Source organism: Apiospora hydei, assembly GCF_038363865.1.
Source record: "Apiospora hydei strain CBS 114990 chromosome Unknown utg000008l_segment0_segment0, whole genome shotgun sequence".
Classification (NCBI taxonomy): Eukaryota; Fungi; Ascomycota; class Sordariomycetes; order Amphisphaeriales; family Apiosporaceae; genus Apiospora; species Apiospora hydei.
In genome coordinates, this window is record NW_027117367.1 from 1,329,769 (window position 1) to 1,350,852 (window position 21,084).

At 53.7% G+C, this 21,084-nt stretch overlaps 6 protein-coding genes across 6 annotated transcripts; 2 read left to right on the top strand and 4 right to left on the bottom strand.

Moving 5' to 3' along the window:
* Positions 1 to 43: 43 nt before the first annotated feature.
* On the bottom strand, positions 44 to 2,594 carry PG997_011006 (uncharacterized protein; the record flags this gene model as incomplete). Its single annotated transcript, XM_066815321.1, has 3 exons — positions 44 to 391; positions 506 to 2,065; positions 2,190 to 2,594. 3 exons carry the CDS (start codon positions 2,592 to 2,594, stop codon positions 44 to 46), a joined length of 2,313 nt encoding a protein of 770 aa, XP_066664611.1.
* A 2,952-nt stretch (positions 2,595 to 5,546) lies between these two features.
* On the bottom strand, positions 5,547 to 6,325 carry PG997_011007 (actin-like protein 2/3 complex subunit 4; the record flags this gene model as incomplete). Its single annotated transcript, XM_066815322.1, has 5 exons — positions 5,547 to 5,555; positions 5,618 to 5,662; positions 5,722 to 5,847; positions 5,921 to 6,247; positions 6,323 to 6,325. 5 exons carry the CDS (start codon positions 6,323 to 6,325, stop codon positions 5,547 to 5,549), a joined length of 510 nt encoding a protein of 169 aa, XP_066664612.1.
* A 580-nt stretch (positions 6,326 to 6,905) lies between these two features.
* On the top strand, positions 6,906 to 8,672 carry PG997_011008 (uncharacterized protein; the record flags this gene model as incomplete). Its single annotated transcript, XM_066815323.1, has 3 exons — positions 6,906 to 6,921; positions 6,989 to 7,512; positions 7,548 to 8,672. The coding sequence occupies 3 exons, from the start codon at positions 6,906 to 6,908 to the stop codon at positions 8,670 to 8,672; spliced, it is 1,665 nt and encodes a 554-aa protein (XP_066664613.1).
* A 380-nt stretch (positions 8,673 to 9,052) lies between these two features.
* Positions 9,053 to 10,124, bottom strand: PG997_011009 (uncharacterized protein; the record flags this gene model as incomplete). Its single annotated transcript, XM_066815324.1, has 3 exons — positions 9,053 to 9,232; positions 9,298 to 9,503; positions 9,596 to 10,124. The coding sequence occupies 3 exons, from the start codon at positions 10,122 to 10,124 to the stop codon at positions 9,053 to 9,055; spliced, it is 915 nt and encodes a 304-aa protein (XP_066664614.1).
* Positions 10,125 to 10,987: 863 nt separating this feature from the next.
* Positions 10,988 to 12,503, top strand: PG997_011010 (phosphoglycerate mutase; the record flags this gene model as incomplete). Its single annotated transcript, XM_066815325.1, has 5 exons — positions 10,988 to 11,166; positions 11,620 to 11,783; positions 11,939 to 12,044; positions 12,133 to 12,357; positions 12,416 to 12,503. The coding sequence occupies 5 exons, from the start codon at positions 10,988 to 10,990 to the stop codon at positions 12,501 to 12,503; spliced, it is 762 nt and encodes a 253-aa protein (XP_066664615.1).
* A 2,122-nt stretch (positions 12,504 to 14,625) lies between these two features.
* On the bottom strand, positions 14,626 to 16,022 carry PG997_011011 (methyltransferase domain-containing protein; the record flags this gene model as incomplete). Its single annotated transcript, XM_066815326.1, has 4 exons — positions 14,626 to 15,135; positions 15,472 to 15,558; positions 15,672 to 15,870; positions 15,985 to 16,022. 4 exons carry the CDS (start codon positions 16,020 to 16,022, stop codon positions 14,626 to 14,628), a joined length of 834 nt encoding a protein of 277 aa, XP_066664616.1.
* Positions 16,023 to 21,084: the final 5,062 nt, after the last annotated feature.

The window sequence follows — 21,084 nt, forward strand, 5'->3', positions numbered from 1 at the left end:
TCACCATTCATGTTGGTGATGATGAGCGGTGGGTCCGTTTGGTCTAGTACGCCAGCATCTTGCCGTTACGAGAAGCACCGGAGGGATAGCCAAGTTGATGATACTGGTTCGAAGCCTGAGTACCGTTGTCGTTACCCAAGGGAAGCTGCATAGCTTCGGCGTGGGCGACAGCGCGTCGGAGGATCCTGTCGACGGCGGACAACTCCATCTTGGCAGCCTCATGCAGCGTCAGCTTGTCGAAGTTCTTCATGGTGTGGTAGCCGACCTCGTGCCAGAAGTAGCCCCAGTAGCCGCTGGTGCAGGTCTGCATGTTGCTGAGCTCCATCTTCACGCTGAGCTCATGGCTTTCAGCGTGACGAGTCGACTCATCCCGGATGATGGCAATGTAGTACTAATAGCGGTCATCAGAGGATAGCTTCTTTGTACTTGGGAATCTCCAGACCTGAATCTGGCCGGCGCAGGGATAGGGGGCGAAGGTATGTTCTTCTCTCTCTTTTCTACTTACCTCCATTACATCCATGGGGATTCCAGGTCGGGGACCCAGGGCATACTGATGACGCCAGTCTTCGGCCAAGCGCGGCATGTTGAACTTGCACATGTCCGGACCGTTCATGCGGACCTCCTGGGCAAAGTTGTCCTTCTGCAGGACCGTGAAACCGGGGCAAAGCATCATGGCGTCGATGAATCGCTTGAGGAGCTGAGGGGTGAGACGCACAGCGCACTCCTCTCTCTGAATAGCATCCTGCAGGGTGGTCAGGAGCTTGTAGCAGCAGTAGTAGATGTTGTGTCGCTGCTTCAGAGTGATGTGGTCCGTCATGAACCAGGGGAACTTCTTGACAGTGCTGATCATGCACTCGTAGGGACGCTCGCGGGCGTCCTTGGAGAAGGGGGAGCGGCGGGGCTCTTCGACGTGCTTGGCCACCATGGACAGCTCCTCGTCCGAGGCCCACACGCTGAAGTTGTAGAACGGCTCGTCATGGTTGGGCGGCAGGATGTGCGGGATGTAGCCGTACCAGTTGACGCCGCGGGCGACGGGGAAGAGGGCCTCCATCAGCTTGGCGGGGCTCGAGAGGCTCACGCGGACGAGGCGGTCGCCCAGGCGGGCTGAGCGGCCACTGTTGGCGTTGTTGGCGTGGCGCTCAACGACGGCTTGGGCATCCTTGTCGCTCGCGAACTCGACGTAGACGTCCTGCGTCTTGCTCGTGACGCGGTCCATGATGATGTGGACGGGCTCCTCACTGTCGTTGAGGAGCCGCGAGTTCTTGCCTACAAAGGCAATGACCTCAGCGCGCGAGATGCCGAAGGGGATGTTGTCGATGTGGACGACGCCGCGTTGAACCTGGGCGGCGGCAAGGCTGTCTCCGGCGGTCCGGGTGAAGGGGATGTTGTCGGCGTGGGTGAGGACGGTCGGGCTGGGAAGGCCGCTCGCAGGGACAATGCTGTTCAGCATGCCGGATCGCTCGGCCCGGGTAGTGTCGTCGACAGCCTGGAATACGACGATGTCTCTGCATTGGGCTGCGCCGGCGTCCAAGTCGGGGATGGGAGGAAGTGGCTTGTACTCGCGGTCACTCATGGTATTGTGACGGGACTTGCCCTTGCCCTTGGCCCAAGTTTGAACAGCCTGAGGACCATTGTTGACAGTGTGCGAAGCTGTCTTGGTATACTGGGGCACCGGCGAGCCCTGTTGGGTGAGAGCTTGGGAGCCGGTGTCAGGATCCTGATCACCAGAGTTGGTAGCACCGGTGGTGTGATCCAGCTGCTTGGTGCTGTCATAGGCAGGCAGGCCATAGTCGTTCTGATGATAAGCTCGGGACTTTCCAGCTTGATGGTTCTCAGCGCCCGGGCCTTGCTGGTGATGGGCTCGAGTGAAGGCGGAGGCATTGGCAAAGCCATGGGTCTGCTCAGATGAGAGTGTCGAGTGGGTCGATCCGGCATAGCTTCCGGTACTGGCCGACTTGGTCAAGCCATTCTTGACGGGTCGGGACTTCTGCTCCTCCGCTGCTGCCTTCTGCGACTGCTCCTTCTTCTCCAGCAGTTGCATCAACTTACTCTGGGTGTCAGCGGCCTGAGTTTTCATTAGATGAAAGTCAGCCACTAGGCTCATGGGGGTGCATATTGGAACATATGAGATAACCAGGCAGCAATGAAGATGTATGAGTCTCATTTCATATGTGAGTGGATGAACTTACCTGAAGCTTGGTCAGATCGTTGAAGGTGCTGCTGGATGGAATGAACATGTCACTAGCAGGGTTGAGCTTGTGAGCCTTGCGGCCCTCATTCTTGGCCTTGGGCTGCTGCTTCTCGGCAGGGACAGGACCAACAGTGGCGGGCGAACCATTGGCGCGATGGTCAGTGACATGGTTGTCAGTGGGCTTGGGACCTCCAGCGGGAGCCGTGGCAGCGGCAGCATCACGCTGCACGCGGTTGCGCTCGAGCTGACCCATTCTCATCTGGCTGAAGGTCTGGGTCTCATGCAGAGGAGCGCCTCCCTCAGAGTTGTCGGAAGAGACATCAGAGATGGTGGGCATTGCCTGAGTGGCAGGGAGGTTGGCCCCGAAGCGCGAAGGGCGACGCATGTTCACGAGGTTATTCATGTTGATGGTATGCGTGGTAGTAGGTTGTGGGTGTGGGTGCGCTTGCATAAGGTGTATGAATGATTAACTGTGATGCAAGAAGTTAGGTGAAGAAGGTTAGCAAAGTCAGGTTCTAAAATGGAGAGTCGTCGACTGTGAATGGATGATGGTCGTCGATAGTGAATGGAGGAGGGTCGCCGATAGTGAATGAAGGAGGGTCGTCGACAGTGAATGAAGGGTCGTCGATAGTGAATGGAGGAGGGGGTCGTCGACAGTGAATACAGGCGCAAGGTACGGGAATGTAATGCCGATGGGCGTGGGCTTGGGTTGTAGTGTGGAAAGGGTTGGGATGAAAGATTACCTATGATGGCAGAGGGTGGGACGAATAAGTTGACAAGAAGGGAGTTAACAATGTCAAGTCTGAGATCGGAGAGATGTCGCAACAAATGAGACAGTAAGGTTGGTGAAAACAAGATAGATAGGTGTATAAGAAATGGGATGAGTGGTTACCTTTAATGGCAGATCGGTAAAGTCAACCAGAAGTTAACAATAAGATATGAGATCGAAGATGTACTGCCTTAAGTGAGACAGTAACGTTAGTAAAATGAACAGATGTGAAAATCGAGCTGGTGTGATTTCGGGGGAGGTGAGTTCATGTGAGAGTTATGTGGAAGATAGTTATTGTGACAGCTTGAAGGGTGAATCCTGAGGACAGACAATCCCAACAGGCGTCAAGAAGTTCAAGCTGGCTCCAGAACAATCCCACCAATGTCTTTATAAAGATAGAGAATGGGCTGGTAAAGCTGGTCAAGTCGTCGTGGCCAAGACTTGATCAGTTCACGGGAGGCATCAAAGCACTTCTCGACTGGTTGGGGAATGGCAATCAAGAGCAAGTAAATTGCCTAGTAGCCATGTGTGGTTGGTGGGATAGAGATATCAGAGCTTACCTGAAAGGAGTTTGCCAAGTTGGCATGAATCGCGATTCAGTCAGTATGTATGTAACCGTTGCTACACAGTAAATATTTATTGAAGTGGCAGGGACAAGCTGGTCAAGGATGGTAATGGGGAGTGTGAGGTGGACGTGGTGTGAGGAACCTTGGGTGAAGAGGGAAATATCTCTCCTCGTCAAGCGTATGTGTTACGAGCTGAGAAAGGTGATTGTTATGCAGAACCAACTGTGCAGCCCAGTTGAGATTTTGAAGACCATATCAGTCCGGCTTAGAAGGGAAGAACTTGCGAGAGACGAACAACTGTCGACTTATTGGGGGCTGATGGTTACGTGACTGCATGTGGGATCGGGATACCTAGTTCAGATAAGTTGTATTCACCTCGGCGTTCCAACACAATGTCATTGAGAGTGTTCCCAGGTTGGACGTAGGTGCCTGAAGCTTGGGGGGTTAATCTGTTTGAAGCGAAGAAAACACCGAGTACCATTGTTATTCTGGTCAGGACAAAATAAACAAAATACATTCAAACTGTATGGACAGCATATGATGAGACACCCTGACATCCTCCTACATAAACAGGTTTAAACGTAACTATGAGTATTAAATACGGACACTATGTAACCTGTTAGTTAATACCCTGTTTTGGAGATGAAGCTTGATTGCGAGTATCCAAGGGGTTATGCCCATATGATTACTGTCAATGTTGAACATGTTCCAGCGCCCCAGTAGAGCCCTATGGAAGGAGAGCCGCTAAACATACAATGAAGGAGATACGTTTTGGCGAACCACAATGTCCCCCAACACAACTGCCTCAAGGTTTCTTTGCCAGAAACCCAGCTTTTCATGGGTCATAGCTGTCGGAGGGAAAGTGAAGGCGTTAGAAAGAGTGGATGGAATGGCAGTGAAAGGGGCATGATAGTCAGCTAGCAGGTCATGTCGAACCCGTTGCTGTGGTCTAGCTCCGGGGGCCAGAGAAAAAGAGAGAATATAGAATATGCCTATAGGACATACCTGTGTTAACCGTAGAGTGATGTAACAAGTTACTGGAGTAATTACAAATTTCCACTTGGTGGGAAGAGTGTTGGGGGACCCCGGGGTCGTGATATACTGTCATACAGCAAAGTCGCCGCGGACGTGAGCTTAGTCAAAGAGCTTCCACCCTATGTAATGTTCCGACTGGTCAGAGTAAGAGTCTCACACAGGGTGGCAAGATAGCTAGTCTAGACTCATGTCTCCATCGATAGATACATAGGGGTGCGTTGCCAGGCCAACTTGGTTCTGCTTGAGGTCCGATCATCTACAGCCAGCGAGGTGATTTCAGTGACAGCGAAGACCTCCCTGAGTTGCTTAATATCGAAGTGCCGCCTACAGTCAAGAAATTTAAAGGCCTTGTATACAGCATATCGTAGGAAGCAGGCGAAGTGGTCATCACTCGGAATCCACTGTGTACCGAGCCGGTAAAAATCGGCAAAGGCATAGGACGTCTTCAAGAGAGTATACTCAAGTGGGCCTCAAGGGCCCACCCGTACCCTCCGCGAAGCGGGTCTCTGGTGATATCGTCCGTGTATAGAGTTCACGATGATGTTGAGTATGAAGCTAGTGCCTGGGTCGTGGTCGAGGCGACGAGGGACTCGAGAACGTTGATAGCCGCATGTTACTCGACCGGAAGGTGGACGTACGAGCAAACACATTTGATATCGGTCGATGCAGCCTTGGATGCTGGCGTCAGATAATTGATGCCGAGTGGGCCTAGATAAGAGGGCAAATGTCACGGTTGCCTGCACATGCTTACAAGAGAGGCCCATGTTGCCAAGCCCGCGCTCTGTAAGCTGTTCACCAAGATGCGGGAGTGACCCGGAAGATTGAGACACGATGGGAGTGCTAAATGATCATGCATTCGTTATCGGCCGCTTGGCTTGTTCGGAACCTGGTATCTGGCACGGCCCGAAAGTACCCAGACGCCGCGTCGTAGTGTTTAGTCTTCCCATATGCCAGCCAGGTCATCCCATCAACTCATTGCGCCCTCTTAATCGAACTAGGATATTGGTCAGCCATCATGGTGTAAACAGTCATGGACCGGGTAGATGTGTGACTTACTGGGGTCAAGAAAGATTCAGCCACGAATCGTGCTCGGGCGTTCAACTGTACTGATGTAAGCTTATGAAACAGATAAAGGGGTAATGACACTGGGGTGTGCATACAAATAGCTTCATCTCCGAAATCTCCTTGTCCACTTCTTCCATGAATTGGATAATGAAGTCGACGAGCTTGTGCTTCAGCATTTCTTCGGTGTGGAAGTTGGTGATGAGGAAGGAGATGTCGTATCCCTATTAGGCAGGCGTCAATATGATACGGGACCGCATCCACGGTTGCGCCGCTTGGGCACTCGGCAGAACGAACCTTGACGGGTTTCCTCCGCAGAATAAAGAAGGCCTCGGCTCTTTGGGTCAAGAAGCGGGTGAACTTGTGGACCAGGATGTTCTCGATTTCGTCGGCCTGCTTGATCTTGATGCTTATGCGCACACTGTTGACGCTGGGCTCGATAAGGACTCGCTCGTTCTCGTTTCGGGCAATGACGAGGGGGTTCAGCAGCACCTCGGGCGAGGTCTGGGCCTCGACCTCAGGGACATTGTGTCGTTCGGATGTTTGGGAAGCGAAGTTGGCTAAGCAGAGGGCGGCCGTCACGCTGCTCCGGACGCATTTGAGGTAGGGGCGGAGAGATTGAGACTGCGGGAGGCATTCATTAGCTTAGAAGGGCGGAGGGGAGGCGGGCGCATAGAGGAACGAGAGTCGGTTGGGTACCATTGTAGACGTGGGATGGTCGTCAAGACCAAGTTGTCGTTACAACCAACGGCAAAAGAAAGACAGTTTGGATTCGGAAGCTCTACCAGCTCTCCCTCTCGATCATGTGGGGGTGAGGCTGAGGGCGACGCTGTAGTTACAACCAGGACAGGAGGTGACGACTGTCTGCTGTCAAGTCCAATTAAGGCCGAAGCAGCAGCCAAAGGGGGTGGGGCAGGCAAGGTCCAATTCAGCCTCCCGCAATTGCTTGCAACTGTGGCTAGTAGAGTACCTAGCCCGACTGACCAAAGCTCCATTTCCCGATTCCCCCACCTTCGACAGGGTGTACCTAAACCGCCACTCCACCGAAGCTTGCTGTCCCTCACCCCGGCGCTGAGGCTTGTGACTGCAGCATTACATCCCATCAATTCCAGAGGCGAACACGACGCTTTTTCGTTGCCTTGTCACGACCTTCTCTTTTTTTCTTTCTCGAAAACCTCCACAACCTTTAGTATCGGGTTCCAATCCACACCACACTTCTTCCTGCGGTTTCAACAAACAGAGCAAACAGAGCAGCGGCTATAAGTCGACCCCTCTAGCCACCATGTCGGCTGTACCTAGTAAGCCATTCCCGCCATTCCTACATCCCATCCCACCCTGTCGAACGTGGCTAACCTCTGCCGCAAGTTGTCGTGAAGCACCAGGGCACGAAGTACGATGTCGAGGTCGATACCGGATCCACCGGTGAGGTCCTCAAGTTCCAGCTGTTCAGCTTAACCGGAGTCGAGCCCGATCGCCAGAAGATTTTGATGAAGGGCGGCCCCCTCAAGGATGACGCCGACATGAGCAAGTTCGGCCTCAAGCCCGGCCAGACCATCATGATGATGGGCACCGCCGGCGGCGACGGCGGCGTTGCCCTCGCACGCCCCAAGGATCCTATCAAGTTCGTTGAGGACATGACCGAGGCTGAGCAGGCCCAGCAGGAGGGTGCCACCCCCGCTGGCTTGACCAACCTGGGAAACACGTGCTACCTCAACTCGACACTGCAAACACTGCGTGCTGTCCCCGAACTCCAAGACGCCCTGGTCAAATACGAGCCGTCCGGCAGTGGTGGCGGTGGTTTTGGAAGCATTACCCAATTGGACCTGACAAGACAACTCCGAGATCTGTACAAGAACATGTCCCAGACCCAGGAGCCCTACACCCCCACGGTTTCCTGAACGCTCTGCGCAGCGCATTCCCTCAGTTTGCCGAACAATCACGAACCGGCCATGGCTATGCCCAGCAGGATGCGGAGGAAGCATGGTCTCAAATCGTGTCACAATTGCGCCAGAAACTCAAGCTGAAGAATGACCCCAATGCCTCGGAGGTCCCCTTCGTCGATAACTACATGGCCGGCGAGTTTACCAGTGTGTTGGAGTGCGATGAGCCAGCTGCCCGGGAAGGTGGCGAGGAGGCGGTGACGACCAGGGAGCCTTTCTTGAAGCTGAACTGCCATATTGACGGTTCTACAAACCATCTGACCGATGGTATCAAGAAAGGTTTAACGGAGAAGATCGAGAAGAACTCGAGCGCACTAGGACGGGAAGCTGTGTACACCAGAACCTCCAAGATCTCGCGGGCACCCAAGTACCTCACCGTCCACTTTGTACGTTTCTTCTGGAAGCGGGAGACGCAGAAGAAGGCCAAGATTATGCGAAAGGTCACATTCCCCCACGAGCTGGATGTCGTTGAGTTCTGCGACGACAACCTGAAGAAGCTGCTCATCCCGGTCCGAGACAAGGTCCGCGAGGTCCGAAAAGACGAAGAGGATATTGAGCGTGCCCGCAAGCGACGCAAGCACATCCGCGAGGGTGGCGGCGCGGAGGATATTGCCGGCGGTATGGGTGCTAAGCTCGACAAGAAGGATCTCAAGGACAAGAAGGACGAGAAGAAAGCACCAACTACGGCCGACGGCGACGTCGTGATGACGGAGTCTTTCAAGACTGATGCCGAGTTTGAGGCTGAGAAGGAAGCGGCGCTGCTGGAAGCCAAGAAAGAGCTCCACAGCCTCATCCACCAGGACCTCGCCAACGACAATGGCGCCAACCAATCTGGACTGTACGAGCTGCGCGGCGTGGTGACCCATCAGGGTGCCAGTGCCGACAGCGGCCATTACACAGCCTACGTCAAGAAGGAGCCTCCTATCGACCCCAAGACGGGCCTGAAGCGAGACGAGGAGGACAAGTGGTGGTGGTTCAACGACGACAAGGTCACGGAAGTGTCAGCTGACAAGATCGAGGGCCTGGCTGGCGGTGGCGAGTCTCACTCTGCCCTGATTCTCCTTTACAAGGCGATCCCCTTGCCGGCGGCTGATGGTACCACCGAGTAATCGCAGCGCTGGGTGACGGTATGGCTATGATAATGAATGTATGGCATGGCAGGCGCTTCACTTGCGCACAGCAGGCTGGGGTATGTTGATAGACTAGATACACCAGCTGATCGGGGGATCCATTTACCGAAAAGTCCTCAACATGAATAGACATGATGATTTAAACATCCATTGCTCGTGATATCGTTACATGTTAAGATAAGTACATATTCTATATACGGGAACATCGCCATGAATAACGCACCGTCGTTTGGAATAATGCATATTATATACCTTGGAATATATCCAGGTCATTTTTCGCCTTTTCCTTTTTTCCGTTTTAAAGAAAAAAAATATTCGAAGAGGTTTACTAACAAGCAACCAGCTTTCTTTCGGCCAGCTTAGCTGTTGTTCTTGGATTGTGATTGGCGAGCTTCTTCAGCCGCCTTGGCCTGCATTCTGCTCCGCAGGTCGGCGAGCTTCCTCTCGAGGGGAATCTTCTGGGACATGAGGACACCCCTGCGGTGCTCGAGGTCCTTGATGCGGTCTTCTGGTGTGGATTCGATGATTTGTTGCTTCTCCTATTTGGCGACGTATGGGATCAGTTTCTGAAATTTTTCTAGAGTGGATATGAAAGACGACTCACAGCTTGGAATTCTTGCTTCGTCTTCAGGCCGGCGCCGTAGATGGAGCCGACGATGGCGACGGCGGCAAAGGCGCCGGTCCAGATTACGCGCTTCACGGTCGGGGTTCGCAGTGGGGTGCTGGGTGGTGTCTGCGTCGTCGGGCGGGGGCTGGGCCGCGCCGGATGGCCCGTGGTGGCCTGGACGAAGACGTCGTGGTGGGTATGGGCTTCATGTTGTTATGAAGGTGTGTATGGCGAGCGAGTGCAGTATAGTGCGTGCGCCTGCCTCGGCTCCTTTTTTTCTTGTGTTTTATTCAACCCCAGAACTCCTTCCAGCAGTCCTCGCAAGCGCGCTGCCGTTCCCGGGGCTGCTTGAGGGTCGTCAGACCATCACCGCTCAGGGTGCTGCTGGTGGTGCTGCTGCTCCGGCTGCGGCTGCGGCTGCTCTCGAAGGAGCCGCGGCTGCTGGCTCTGGACCGGAGCGGCGGGAGCTGGTGGTGGGAGTACTTTTCGCGTAGGGGCGGTCGGGCGGAGTGCATGCGCAGTCTGGTCAATTGGTCCTTGTCTTGGTAGGGAAAGGACTCTTCGTCTTCGGCCAAGGTGGTTATCGTTCTCGGGATTGGTGTCGTTGTCGTCGACGAGGCGGAGGAAGATGGTGGTATCGGCCAAGCCTGCAGTTCGACTGCAGCAGCGAAATTGTCGTGGCTGCTGGTGTCGGAGTTAGCTCCCGCGCCGGTGGCTATGGTGGCCGTGTCCGTGCCTGAACCGTTGCTGCCGCCCCGCCATGGAACCGACAGGGAGAGGGATCTGAATAAGCGCCTTACAGGCAGATCCAGTGGTGCGATCATGATTGATTGATTGATTGATTGGAACTACTGACAACAATATCTCGGGAGAAGCAACTTCGGAGTTTTTACCGTATTACAATTTCTTTGATAGCTTGGTCTCTTTATATATCATTGTATTCCTATTCCTCGGAACCCTCGGGCCCACCTGCCACTTCTGTCTCTTTTTTCTTCTCTCGCGTCGTTTCTTATCCTGGTCGCCGGTTCGATTGCCTGACAAGTTTGAGATTGACCGGGGTGCAGCTACTGCAGGCGTCCTGAAACACCTTCCTCTACCGCCGGCCAGACTGACTCAACTCAAAAAGGTGCTCAAGCTCCGAGAGACAGATACGCCTCTTCCACTGTTTTCTACAACATTTCCTTGACCGGGCATCTTCTTTATCGTGCCTCCTTGAGGACGGATGAATAACCTTCAGAGTTGCCAAGATTGAAGGGCGAATAGTCGTAAGTCCCTTGGCATTTTTGGTCCTTTTTACCACCTGGTCCGAGAGGCCCGAACCTTTGTATTACATCATGTTTCCACGCGCGTATCGATCTCGTTAGCTCGCTATGTGTAAGTATAAGCCGTGCATACGTAGTTCAGGAAGGGCCGGCCCCCGCAGGAGGGATGGAAAGAAACAAGAAACACCCCCACCGAGGAAACATCGCTGCGATCCGTCGCTGCGGTTCAGGGCCCTGCTCTGCTACATAAATTCGATCTCCTCTTTGTCTCAAGTTCTACATAGATCCTCCACCACCCTTGTCGTCCCGCCATCTCACGCACGTCTTTCGAGTAATTGAAACTCTGTTTATGCATTTGACTTGACGACAACCAGCAGGAGCCCGATTTGGACGAAAAACAGACCCAGGGCAACAGCTGGCCAGCCATGGCCACACCCCGCGTTTTCATCGTCCGCCATGGCGAGACCGAGTGGTCCCTCGACGGCCGTCACACCGGCACCAGTGATATCCCCCTGACTGCTACGGGTGAGAGGCGAGTCCGGTCCACCGGCAAGGCTCTTGTCGGCGAGGACAGACTGATTGTACCTCAGCAATTGGCTCATATGTAAGTCCATCTCTCGCTCTCTCAATTAGCCTCCCCTGCAGCACCCAATACCCAGCCTAGCCTCGGAGTATATGCAACCCTTAAGTCATGGTTCCCGCCGATGGCAGATAGGCTTCCGATGCCAATCTTGACTTTGAGAACATGCCATTCCGCCAATGCGGCCTTTGACGGCCGTTTCAACTCTTGGCTAAAGCCGGTCCCTTGGCTGATGCCATCGGTATACCAATGCGTTCTCCATGTCGTCAGGGTCTGCTGAGCAGCGGCGATTCTACTGCATACTGGCAACTGCATGACGGTTGCGCCGCATTACGCGTGCGTCTGAGTTCGCAGGTGGAGCCCGGCCACGATTCGTTTTATCAATCTGTGCAGGCGCCGCCGAGGCTTCAAGCTGCCGCCACTTGGGAAAGCTTCGTGTGGGTGGCATGCGCTGATTGCCTTGGTGGCGTGATGCAGATACGTTTCCCCGAGGACGCGAGCGCAGCGTACCTTTGAACTGCTCAACCTTGGCATCAAGGATCCTCTGCCGTGGAAGGCACATGGCGTCACGCCCGAGAAGATCGAGGGCAATGCTTGCGAGGCGCGAGTAGAGATCACACCCGATATTCGGGAGTGGGACTGTAAGTGTTCATCTCGGGGATCTGGCGACGGCAGTAACAGTGGCAAATCTTCTGGCGGGGTTAAGTCCCGGTTACGGACCCGAGCAATCCGGACCCAGCCAATATTCTTCTAGCCAGGCTGACCTCGGCTCATGGCTGACTGGTATGATCGACAGATGGTGATTATGAGGGTGTGACCAGCGCCCAGATTCGAGATCGCAGGGAGAAGGAAGGACTCGGGCGTAATTGGGATATCTGGGCCGATGGGTGCCCGGGCGGAGAGTACGTTGTCCTCCGATTCCGAATACCCAACATCGCATGCGCATGCCGATAAGACCTAGTATTTGCTAATACGTCCACGCTTTTGCAGAGGCCCAGACGAAGTCACCGCACGAGTGGACAGGCTCATCAAGGAAATCCGAGAGAAGTGGCATGCGCCAGTCATTGGAAAGCCCAAGTCGGAAGTTCAACGCGGTGATGTTCTAATTGTTGCCCATGGCCACATCCTTCGTGCCTTTGCTATGCGATGGGCTGGCAAGACACTGCAGGATGGCCCTGCCTTCCTGCTAGAGGCAGGTGGTATCGGTACATTGGCGTAAGGCTCTCTCCATGCCGACTTATTGCACAAGCACTTGACTGACTATCGGTTCTAGCTACGAACACCACAGCCTCGAGGAGCCCGCGATTCTTCTTGGCGGTGCCTTCATCGTCCCTGAAGCCCGAGACCTGGCCTCACCTTAGCCGAGCGCCACAACTCACAACATGAGTATCAAGCCCAGCTTTGCCGTGGAATGCTGTCAAGGGGGGTTGCGATCATCCAAGATGTACAGCTACCAGGATTATGTCAATCTCCTTGGCCCATATTAGCATGCTTCCCATCATGCCCACTAGTGTATACAATATACCCTAATTGGCATCAACAGCAATGCATTATGGTTTACGACATCAAGGAGAAACTCGTTTTACAAACATGTGCATCCAACCCAATTCCTGCAGTCCCCACTGCCTGGTTTAGCATTCACCACCGAGACCAATCAAGCCGTCGGTCAGCTTACACTCGCTGTACCTAGGTCTAATGTCCACGGCGTATCTTACGACTTTATTATGACACCGCATGATCCATCTCTGATCATCATCTGTACATGTGATCAAGTGTGCTCATATCACCGGTTTCCTGGCTCTGGTACTTTCCAACGCTCATCATATCGTATACGATCGACTCCATCCAGGCGGCTGGCTCCTCTTGTAAGAGGGCTTTTGTTGGATCTCCACGACACACGCTAGCTGAGCATCCCCTTTTTAGGGTCCCGAATGACTTACAAGGTCTGCCGTGCTCGTAAGCCTTAACGGCATGCCCGATACGAAAACCCTGCTCGAGTTTTACAGAACAATACTTGATTCTGCCACATATGTAGTCCTGTTAAGGTAAGATCATTCGTCACCAGAGGACCTTCACTCTCAGCTCAAGTGGCAATCGGGATCTTAGGTGTACCCCTTTATCAGCTGGTACATCATTCTGCGTCAGCAGGAGGCTACGTGGTTCCAGTAGATCCAGGGGCCTGAACTCCTCCCAGCATTAAGGCCAGTGATTCGACTACTGCTGGCCGTGAATACGCCCAAACAAACAAATCGAAAATCTCCCAAGAAGAAAAAGAAGAAGTAGTATGCCACGTGAGCTCGCTCTTTGGGGTACGATAGGTTGTCGAAACGGCTGCTCTGCTGTCAGCTTAGATAGAACAGAGCATACAGGACGAGTGCGTATGTACGTTTTGGTACATGTTAACTTTGGTCGATACATACACGACATAAGATACAAATAGTGATGATGTATACATATGTGCGGAAGATAGCAATGTATGAAATAAAATGGAAATCACTCCTGTGGCATATTCCTTGCTAGTCAATCTGGTAGAAATCTCCCCATACCACCCACGTAGCCCCTTTGAGCAATGTGAAGTCACCCGTCGTCTTTTATCACTCCAACAGTCACCGTCTTGAGATGCTTCCAGTTTCCACTTGCTGTAGAAGGCATTCCCAGCTAGTGGATCAGACGCTTGTTGGGAATGATGCCGGGAAGGCGTGCTTCTTTCTTCCTGCCCCTTCGGTTTCTGCCGATCAACGCATCTTATTAAGACTTGGGTGAAGCGGTGCTACATATGCTCCGGTCAGACATTACATGGCGGTCGTCACGCAATGTGGAAGTTCGTGGTAGCTAATTATCGTATATTTTACTGTTATCTAGTTGGGCAGTAACTTGGATTGATGCTGGCACGTATCCAGGAGCTGCCCCCTTATGACCTCTATACAGATCCAAGTCCAAACGACGATATAAAAACAAGCGCTGCCGGCTCTTCTGGCATACCAATTAATAGTCAACACATGCGTGATACCAAAAGTCCAGAAGAAAATAAAAAGCTTGGCCACGGCCGGATTTGAACCAGCATCCTGCAAGCGTAAGTTGTATATATCACTACGCTGCATGCATTACCGTTATGCTATGAGACCCTGATCGTCATCGTCGTCGTCGTTGATGGGGAAAGGGTAAGTTAATTGGGTACGTAACAACAGGCAGGTGCTACCAAGTACTTCTGGTGATAGAAGGTGTTCCATTGAATGCATGGCGAAGTTGGGTCTTTCATATACTAAGAACACCTCAGAATACGAGGAGGTTGTTTCTGTACATTATGTACCGGGGGCATGATGCAAAAGGCGTCAGGAAGAGACCGTTCGTATGCGGTTGACTATATGTTATCATCTACTTCCTTATATACTTTTAGGCCCCTTATGCCCCTTTAGGTTCCGGAGATGATCGAACTTGCATCAACAACACCCAACTCCAGCTCATTCATCTCCATCCGCCCTCCTAGGCCTTCTCACCCCGGGCCAAGAACACGCGCCGCTTCGATCCATCCTTGGTTGAGCCATGGGTAAAGACGACGCCGCTGCCAATCTCCTGGAAAGCGAACCCGCGGCCCGCACCCGCCGCCTCGAAGATGCCCTTCATCTGAGACTCGGAGAAGCCGTGGTGCGTGACCGTATGCGCCGCATTGTGGAACGCCTTGTCCTTCTTGTCTTCGTCCTTATCGCCGTGCCCATGACCGTGGCCGTGGCCGTGGCCGTGGCCATCGTGGCCGTCCCGCTTCACGATGGGCTCGTGCGTAACGAAATCGAGAATCAGCAGCACGCCGCCCGGCCGAAGTCGCTCGACCAGGCGCTTGGCCGCCAGAGGCGGGTCCGCAAAGTGATGGAACCCCAGGCCGAGCACGGCCACGTCGAAGTTGAAGAACCGCGGAGCGGACAGGGCCGCCGGGCTAGGGTCTTCAGGGACCGTCACGTCGCCCACCACTGCATGCATCTCATCCTCTGAGAGGCCCTGTTTTCCCCAACCACCACGCCCGAGGAGTTAGCTCGGTTTCCCGCAGAAGTGGGCAAGGCAAGGCAACAGCAGGAGAGAAGGAGCAGGAGCAAGAGCAGGATTTTTTGATCATCGTAACGGATTAGCCGAGCAGCAACCACATAGATGGATGTGCAGAGAAAGAAAAAGAAAAGGATGCCTCCGGACCTATCATCCATGTGGGCCGAGATGCACACACACACGATCACACATCCACAGGGTCCGGGTCCCGAGGATCTATGGAGGAAGGATGGGCCTACTGGGCCAGAAAGGATGCGACGAGGAGCAGGAAGAAGAAGAAAGAATCGTATGTACCTGGTTTTGCGCAGTGGCATTGTAGACACCCACCATGCCCTCGGAAATATCCACGCCAACACATTGGGACGTGTAAGGAGCCAGGGCCTGTGCATGCAGTAACGTTCGTTAGTTAGCCTCGTTGTTAACCTCTCTCGCTACCACTACCGTCGACACTGCCGAGATAGTGGGTGGATTCTCTTGCCAAAGCCCGAACTGACCCTTGACATCAGACCAGTGCCGCAGGCATAGTCCAGCAGCCGCACTTCCCGGGCATGGGTACTGCCGTCACCCTGCTCGCTGCCGTCGTCTTCATCCGCGACCCAGTCGACGCCAATGAAGTCAAGTCGCTCCTGGATGGCCTCGGTCAGCTGCTGGATGGTCTTTTGAAACTTGGAGTCGTAGTTTGACGCCTCATTGCTGCAGCGTACAGATTGTTAGCGGGGTAAAAATGTGATGCATCAGCATCCGGGCAGGGTCAATAAGTAGGTTTGCTACTATTGGAGTATACGGGATGCAATGCGGTTGACATACTTGAAATGCGACCTGTTGAGTTCAGTAACCTCGGCCATGGTGGTTGTCGCTATCGATCGTATCCCCGTCGAGCTGGTAAGCACTATGGAAGCAGGGGTGGTGATGTAATAACAGCACGCGATATAGGATGTCTGTTTGCAACGAGTGCCCTGGAGATTGGTTGCTGACGGCCGTTGGTTGCTTGGTTTACCTCATTGAGCCAAACGCAAGCAGCAAGCAGTGGAATCCCTCGGGCTTTAGAACCCAAACCGGCGACATTTGGACCGTGGACCCCTCGCACACTTTTGCCGGCGACTTGTCGGCCACATACCTGTACCAGAAGCAGATTCGACTCCTCTTCCCGCCGAGAGGCTTCCTTGCTTCCCATTCCAAGTCCAAGCAATACCACATCTGAAGCAAAAGTGTATACCATCACCACTGCCTGCCTGCCTGCCTGCCTACCTACCTACCTGGTCGGTATCTGCAGAACTAAAGCGTGACAATCCCGGAGTGTGACAAAATGCGGTTAGTCATGTGACGAAGGCAAGCGACACAGGGAAACCGGGTGTGGAACCCCCGGGCTCTGCATTTTTAGGTATCCTCACCGCTGCTGTACTGTACATGAGCTATCGCTTATACCCAGCCGGCAGCAATGGGGTACGCAGGCATCATTTCCATCCTCGCGCCTCTCGGCGACCGGCGATGCCTGCAAGGAGATGGGGGAGGAAGAGGGGGGCCGCAGCCAAGGATTCAACGGTCATCCATCCATTGTACATTTGATACATAATAAGGCACTGCGCCAAGGAATAGTCGATGCCCCGTCGATGCCGTACATAAGTTGGACGGTAGGTACTGCGTTGTGTGTGGTGTATGTGTGTGTGTGTGCGACGGGCGCGCCGGGAGATGCGATAGAAGATTCTGAAGCCACGCCTCGCTGCGCCCAATTCATTCATCTTCAACCATAGTGGCAATCGATGCACACGCACTACAAAGCCAAGGCCAAGGACGTTTCCGTAGTCGCACAAGGAGCGGGATACTACTTGATGGCCTAGCTGCAGACGTGCGTCGGTCCGCAGTCACAAGTTGCGGCAAGCCTGCGGGCGTAGCGGGTAGCTACTTGTGGCCTCTAGGTTAGTCAGTCTTTACGGGCAGAACGGGTTTGTGGTAGGTGGCAAGCAGTAGCAGCAGCCGTCGCAAGGTAGCACCACAGCGCAGCAACTGCAGCATGCTTTTCAGGCAACTAGGGAGCAGCGTCGCTAGCCTCTGGGCCTTAGCTCAATAGCTTCATTGCCTTGGGGGGAACTTATGCACGACGCCCAAAACATCCAAGAAAGCCGAGTCAGGCATCTAAAGCGATGACGACGGGCGTCTGCATCGCGAAGAAAAGGGAAATGGGTACGCGGATGCTGAGAGGGTGGGCAGCGAGTCGGTGCAATTTGCACAGAGTGGTTGCCATGCAATGCGACGGCACTTGCGCAGGAAGAAGGAAAACCCCGTCCTCGTGGTGTTGTCGTTGTTGGTGGTGGTGGTGGTAGCATTTCATCCAGCGTTAGACAATATTCGATTTGGGGGTGTGTTGGGCGGCGTACAGCAGACAGCAGGGCAGATACAAGCCAGTGAGCTGCGCCACCAGCCCTCCCTGCCGCCTCTCCCTCGCACACACGTACATGTAGTGCTGCTGCTGCTGCTAGGTTAGTAAGATTTCAAGTACGTACTCTCTCTCCCACACGGCTGTCTCTGGCCCCTATTCGCCGACTTGCTGCAGGATTCTAGATGGACGACAGGCTTAATAAGAGGTACATGGCCAGCCTTCCGCTATGGGGTCCGGCCGCGGCTAAGGGCGAGATGCAGACGCGACGGGTTTGCGGCCGCATCCTCCCGATAGTTGATTGGCGCGCCGCAAAGTACACTGAAACATTGCCAGAAGGATATCAGACATGATGATATGATGCTGGAACAGATGGGGGATCTTCGCCCTTGGCCAGCCACGGGCTAAAGGAAGCATGTAGCTGTGGCAGGCGTATGATGAAGAACGGATGCGATGCTACACGTCTATCTACCTGGTTTCTGGGGCTGCATCTGTGAGCATCAAGCACGGTTTGTCCGGGAGCTCACACTTACATAGTGTCGCAGTGATCCTTACCCTGCGCCCGCGAACGGGCATAATGACCAGCCTGCTTGCTATGTATGCATGGTTCAGTTCCATGTTCAGCTCGGCCAAGGCTCTGCCGGCACTGCTGTCGCCTGCATTGTAGGCGGGGAATAGCGGCCTGGCGAATGCAACTTCACTTTCACTTCAGGTAATTACCAACACCACCACCACCTCTGCCCGCACAGAGGCCGGGAATATCCATCAGGGAGGCCCTTCCTTGCTAACAGCAAACGCCTGCGCGACATTTGAAAAAAAAAAAAAAAAAAAAAAAAATTGACCGCTAGTTGGCAGAAAGAAACAAGATAAACCGTCCAAGGGAAGCCCGGTTATACGCCGGTCCTGCAGACATGTCATGCTCTATTCTGCGAGGTAGCGGGGGTAAGGAGATCCGGGACGGGGGAGTAAGCCGGACTCGATTGGATCGCATGGCTGAAGCCCGGGCTGCAAGGGAGGGATGAGACGATGGCCCAGTGGAGGGGGAAACATATGGTGTCTAGCCAAGGTGCGTGTGTGCACAGCGTGTCGCGTCGGCCGCGGCGGGGTAAATGGTAGGGTAGGGTAGGATGCCCATCTTGGGCCCAGACCAGCTGGCCCGTCGGCGAACAAGATTGAACGTTCTGCTGGCCAACAATTTGACTGTCGTTCGTGTCTTTCTCCGCGTCTGGGGCTATTGAATGCGAGCAGGAGCGGAATCTCTTCCCGAAGGTGCATATGAAGGAAGATATGACTTGTCAACCGGTACATGAGGTATACCGTCTTGGCCAATCGCCCACTGCGCGCACCAATGCATATATCCCTTGGCTATCCCCTGTCGCCCTGCATGCAATTTCAATATGACCAAACGACTCGAGCTGCAGGTATCATCGTATACTTGGGTTTGTTGACAAGATGCACGGGGGTGGTCGTAGGTAGGTAATGATGTTGCCTGGTGTTATCCTTGGAAGTAGAGCAGGTAGGTAGGAGGTAGGCAATGCCAAGAATCCGAATTCCACTGTAAGTGGTAGTTCAGTTACCTAATGAAGTATCAGTATTCCATTGGCCGCACACCTTGGTTGACCGCGAACGGGTCAAAACACTGGGAATCATGATGGCAAGGCAAACACATTCGAGCCCGAGTATCTCAAAGTATGGTGTCCCCTCTTTGGCGGTCGCATAGCGCTGCATGAGTACGACGCTGTCCAGCGAGCGGAATTGGATGCGATGCCTGGATGCCTGGAAATAGTCGTAGTAGCGAGGTATGTAGCAGTACCAGTCTGTACCAGTACATTAGGTAGTCGCCAGGGCTGAACGAGGTTGCAGCAATGCAGCTGGTGGTGATGGGGGCAGAATTGGAAAGCCAGAGACATGCAAGCCTAACCGACCACCAATGCGGAAATGAGATCAATTGATTGATTGTAATCTCATCTGAATACCTTGCGCCTTGCTTTCGCAAGTACATACTTTCGGATTTCCAAGGGGGATCAATTGGGGATTGGGAACCTTGGAAGGAAGGAGGGGTCAATCAATTGAGTCGAGCCTGCCAGCTGCAGCGGGTAACGGTAGGGGGAAAAAACGCCCCAAGGCCAGGGAAGATCGCTGGAGATATAACTGGGGTAATCAGCCTGCGGGAAAACGCTTCGGCTCGCTGCATGCATATCAGGTCACGTGAGTCCCCGCCGAGGCCCATCTGATTGGTTCCGAGTGGATCGATCGTCCAGACCGGCCAATCACGGCTCAAGTGTGCTCGACCAGCCCTGAGCCCATAGTCCTTGACAGTGTTGACTTGGATGGCGCATCATACCGTCGCCCCGCGGAGCGGTGTGCTATTGCTGCAGTAGTCTATTTACAAAATATCCACCTGTTTCCTAGCGGGGGGAGATATATTCGGACATATCATGAAGAAGTTGGATGGAGAGCTGAGTTCTCCGTCAGCGTTTGGTCAGCGCTAGTCTCTTGAGGGGTGCCCTGAATGGACAAAGTTGCTCATGAATGGCACCCGGTGTTATTTGGGATCAGAACATCTGACTATCATCCTCGTCAAACCCGTCGTCCACGTCAACCCTCTGGATAGAACTGACGTGTGGCCCTCCAGAAACGTATCAAGACGTAGGCTTTGTACTGCGGTCATCCGTCCTCCTGGATGATATGGACAGTCTATCTAGGAAGAACCATCGTCACAGCCCGGGAACCCTGCCGGGCTATCTATCTGCAGGTGATCCAACCGCCAACTGCCAACCTGCCAAGGGTCCCGGCTGGGATGCGTGTCAGCAAGCTGTGGGTATTGTTCCTTATCGGTGGCCCCCTTGGTAGGCTGCCAGCCACGACCAAGTAGCTGGGGAACCAACAGATGCAGTCTTCGTCTAATAAATGGTTAGTTTCGTCGGAGGCCATACCACACATACATATGTATTACATAGCACACAGCAGGCAGGTTGCCTTATTAGTATCATAGCCAAGCCTTTCTCCGGAGAGCCAAATCGCACAATGATCTGAGGTTCATCTATGCCAAGCCCGTTCGCTACCACAATCATCCAAAAGGTACCGCTATCTCATGTGCGGTGGCTGGGTATGCGTAGCTGTGTGCTTTCCTCCACAACAGTGTATAGTCTCCTGCAACTCGACGCTTTGGGACGCCAATACAGTGCTGCGGCTCTTTTTACAGCCACCCTGCTGCGGCAACTCCATCGTGCCTTGAGAGGTCACATTATCATCTATCGACCCAACACGCACCCACTGATGCATAGATCACACCCAAGGGTAGAGAAGGCATCACCCCCTCCGTGTATCAGTAGTGTGTGTTGGTTGCATTCCTGCTAGCTTGATTCCACTGCATGCAAGCTATGGGGTGTGAAGGGGGCGTGTCCGTTCTGCTGGGACTCCCCTTCGCAAAGCTATCCAATAGTCAACAGCAAGTAAGATGCGGCAGACTGTGAGTGGACAGCCATTTCTGTCACTCTGCTATTTCCCTTCTTGTTGAATACAGATCACAG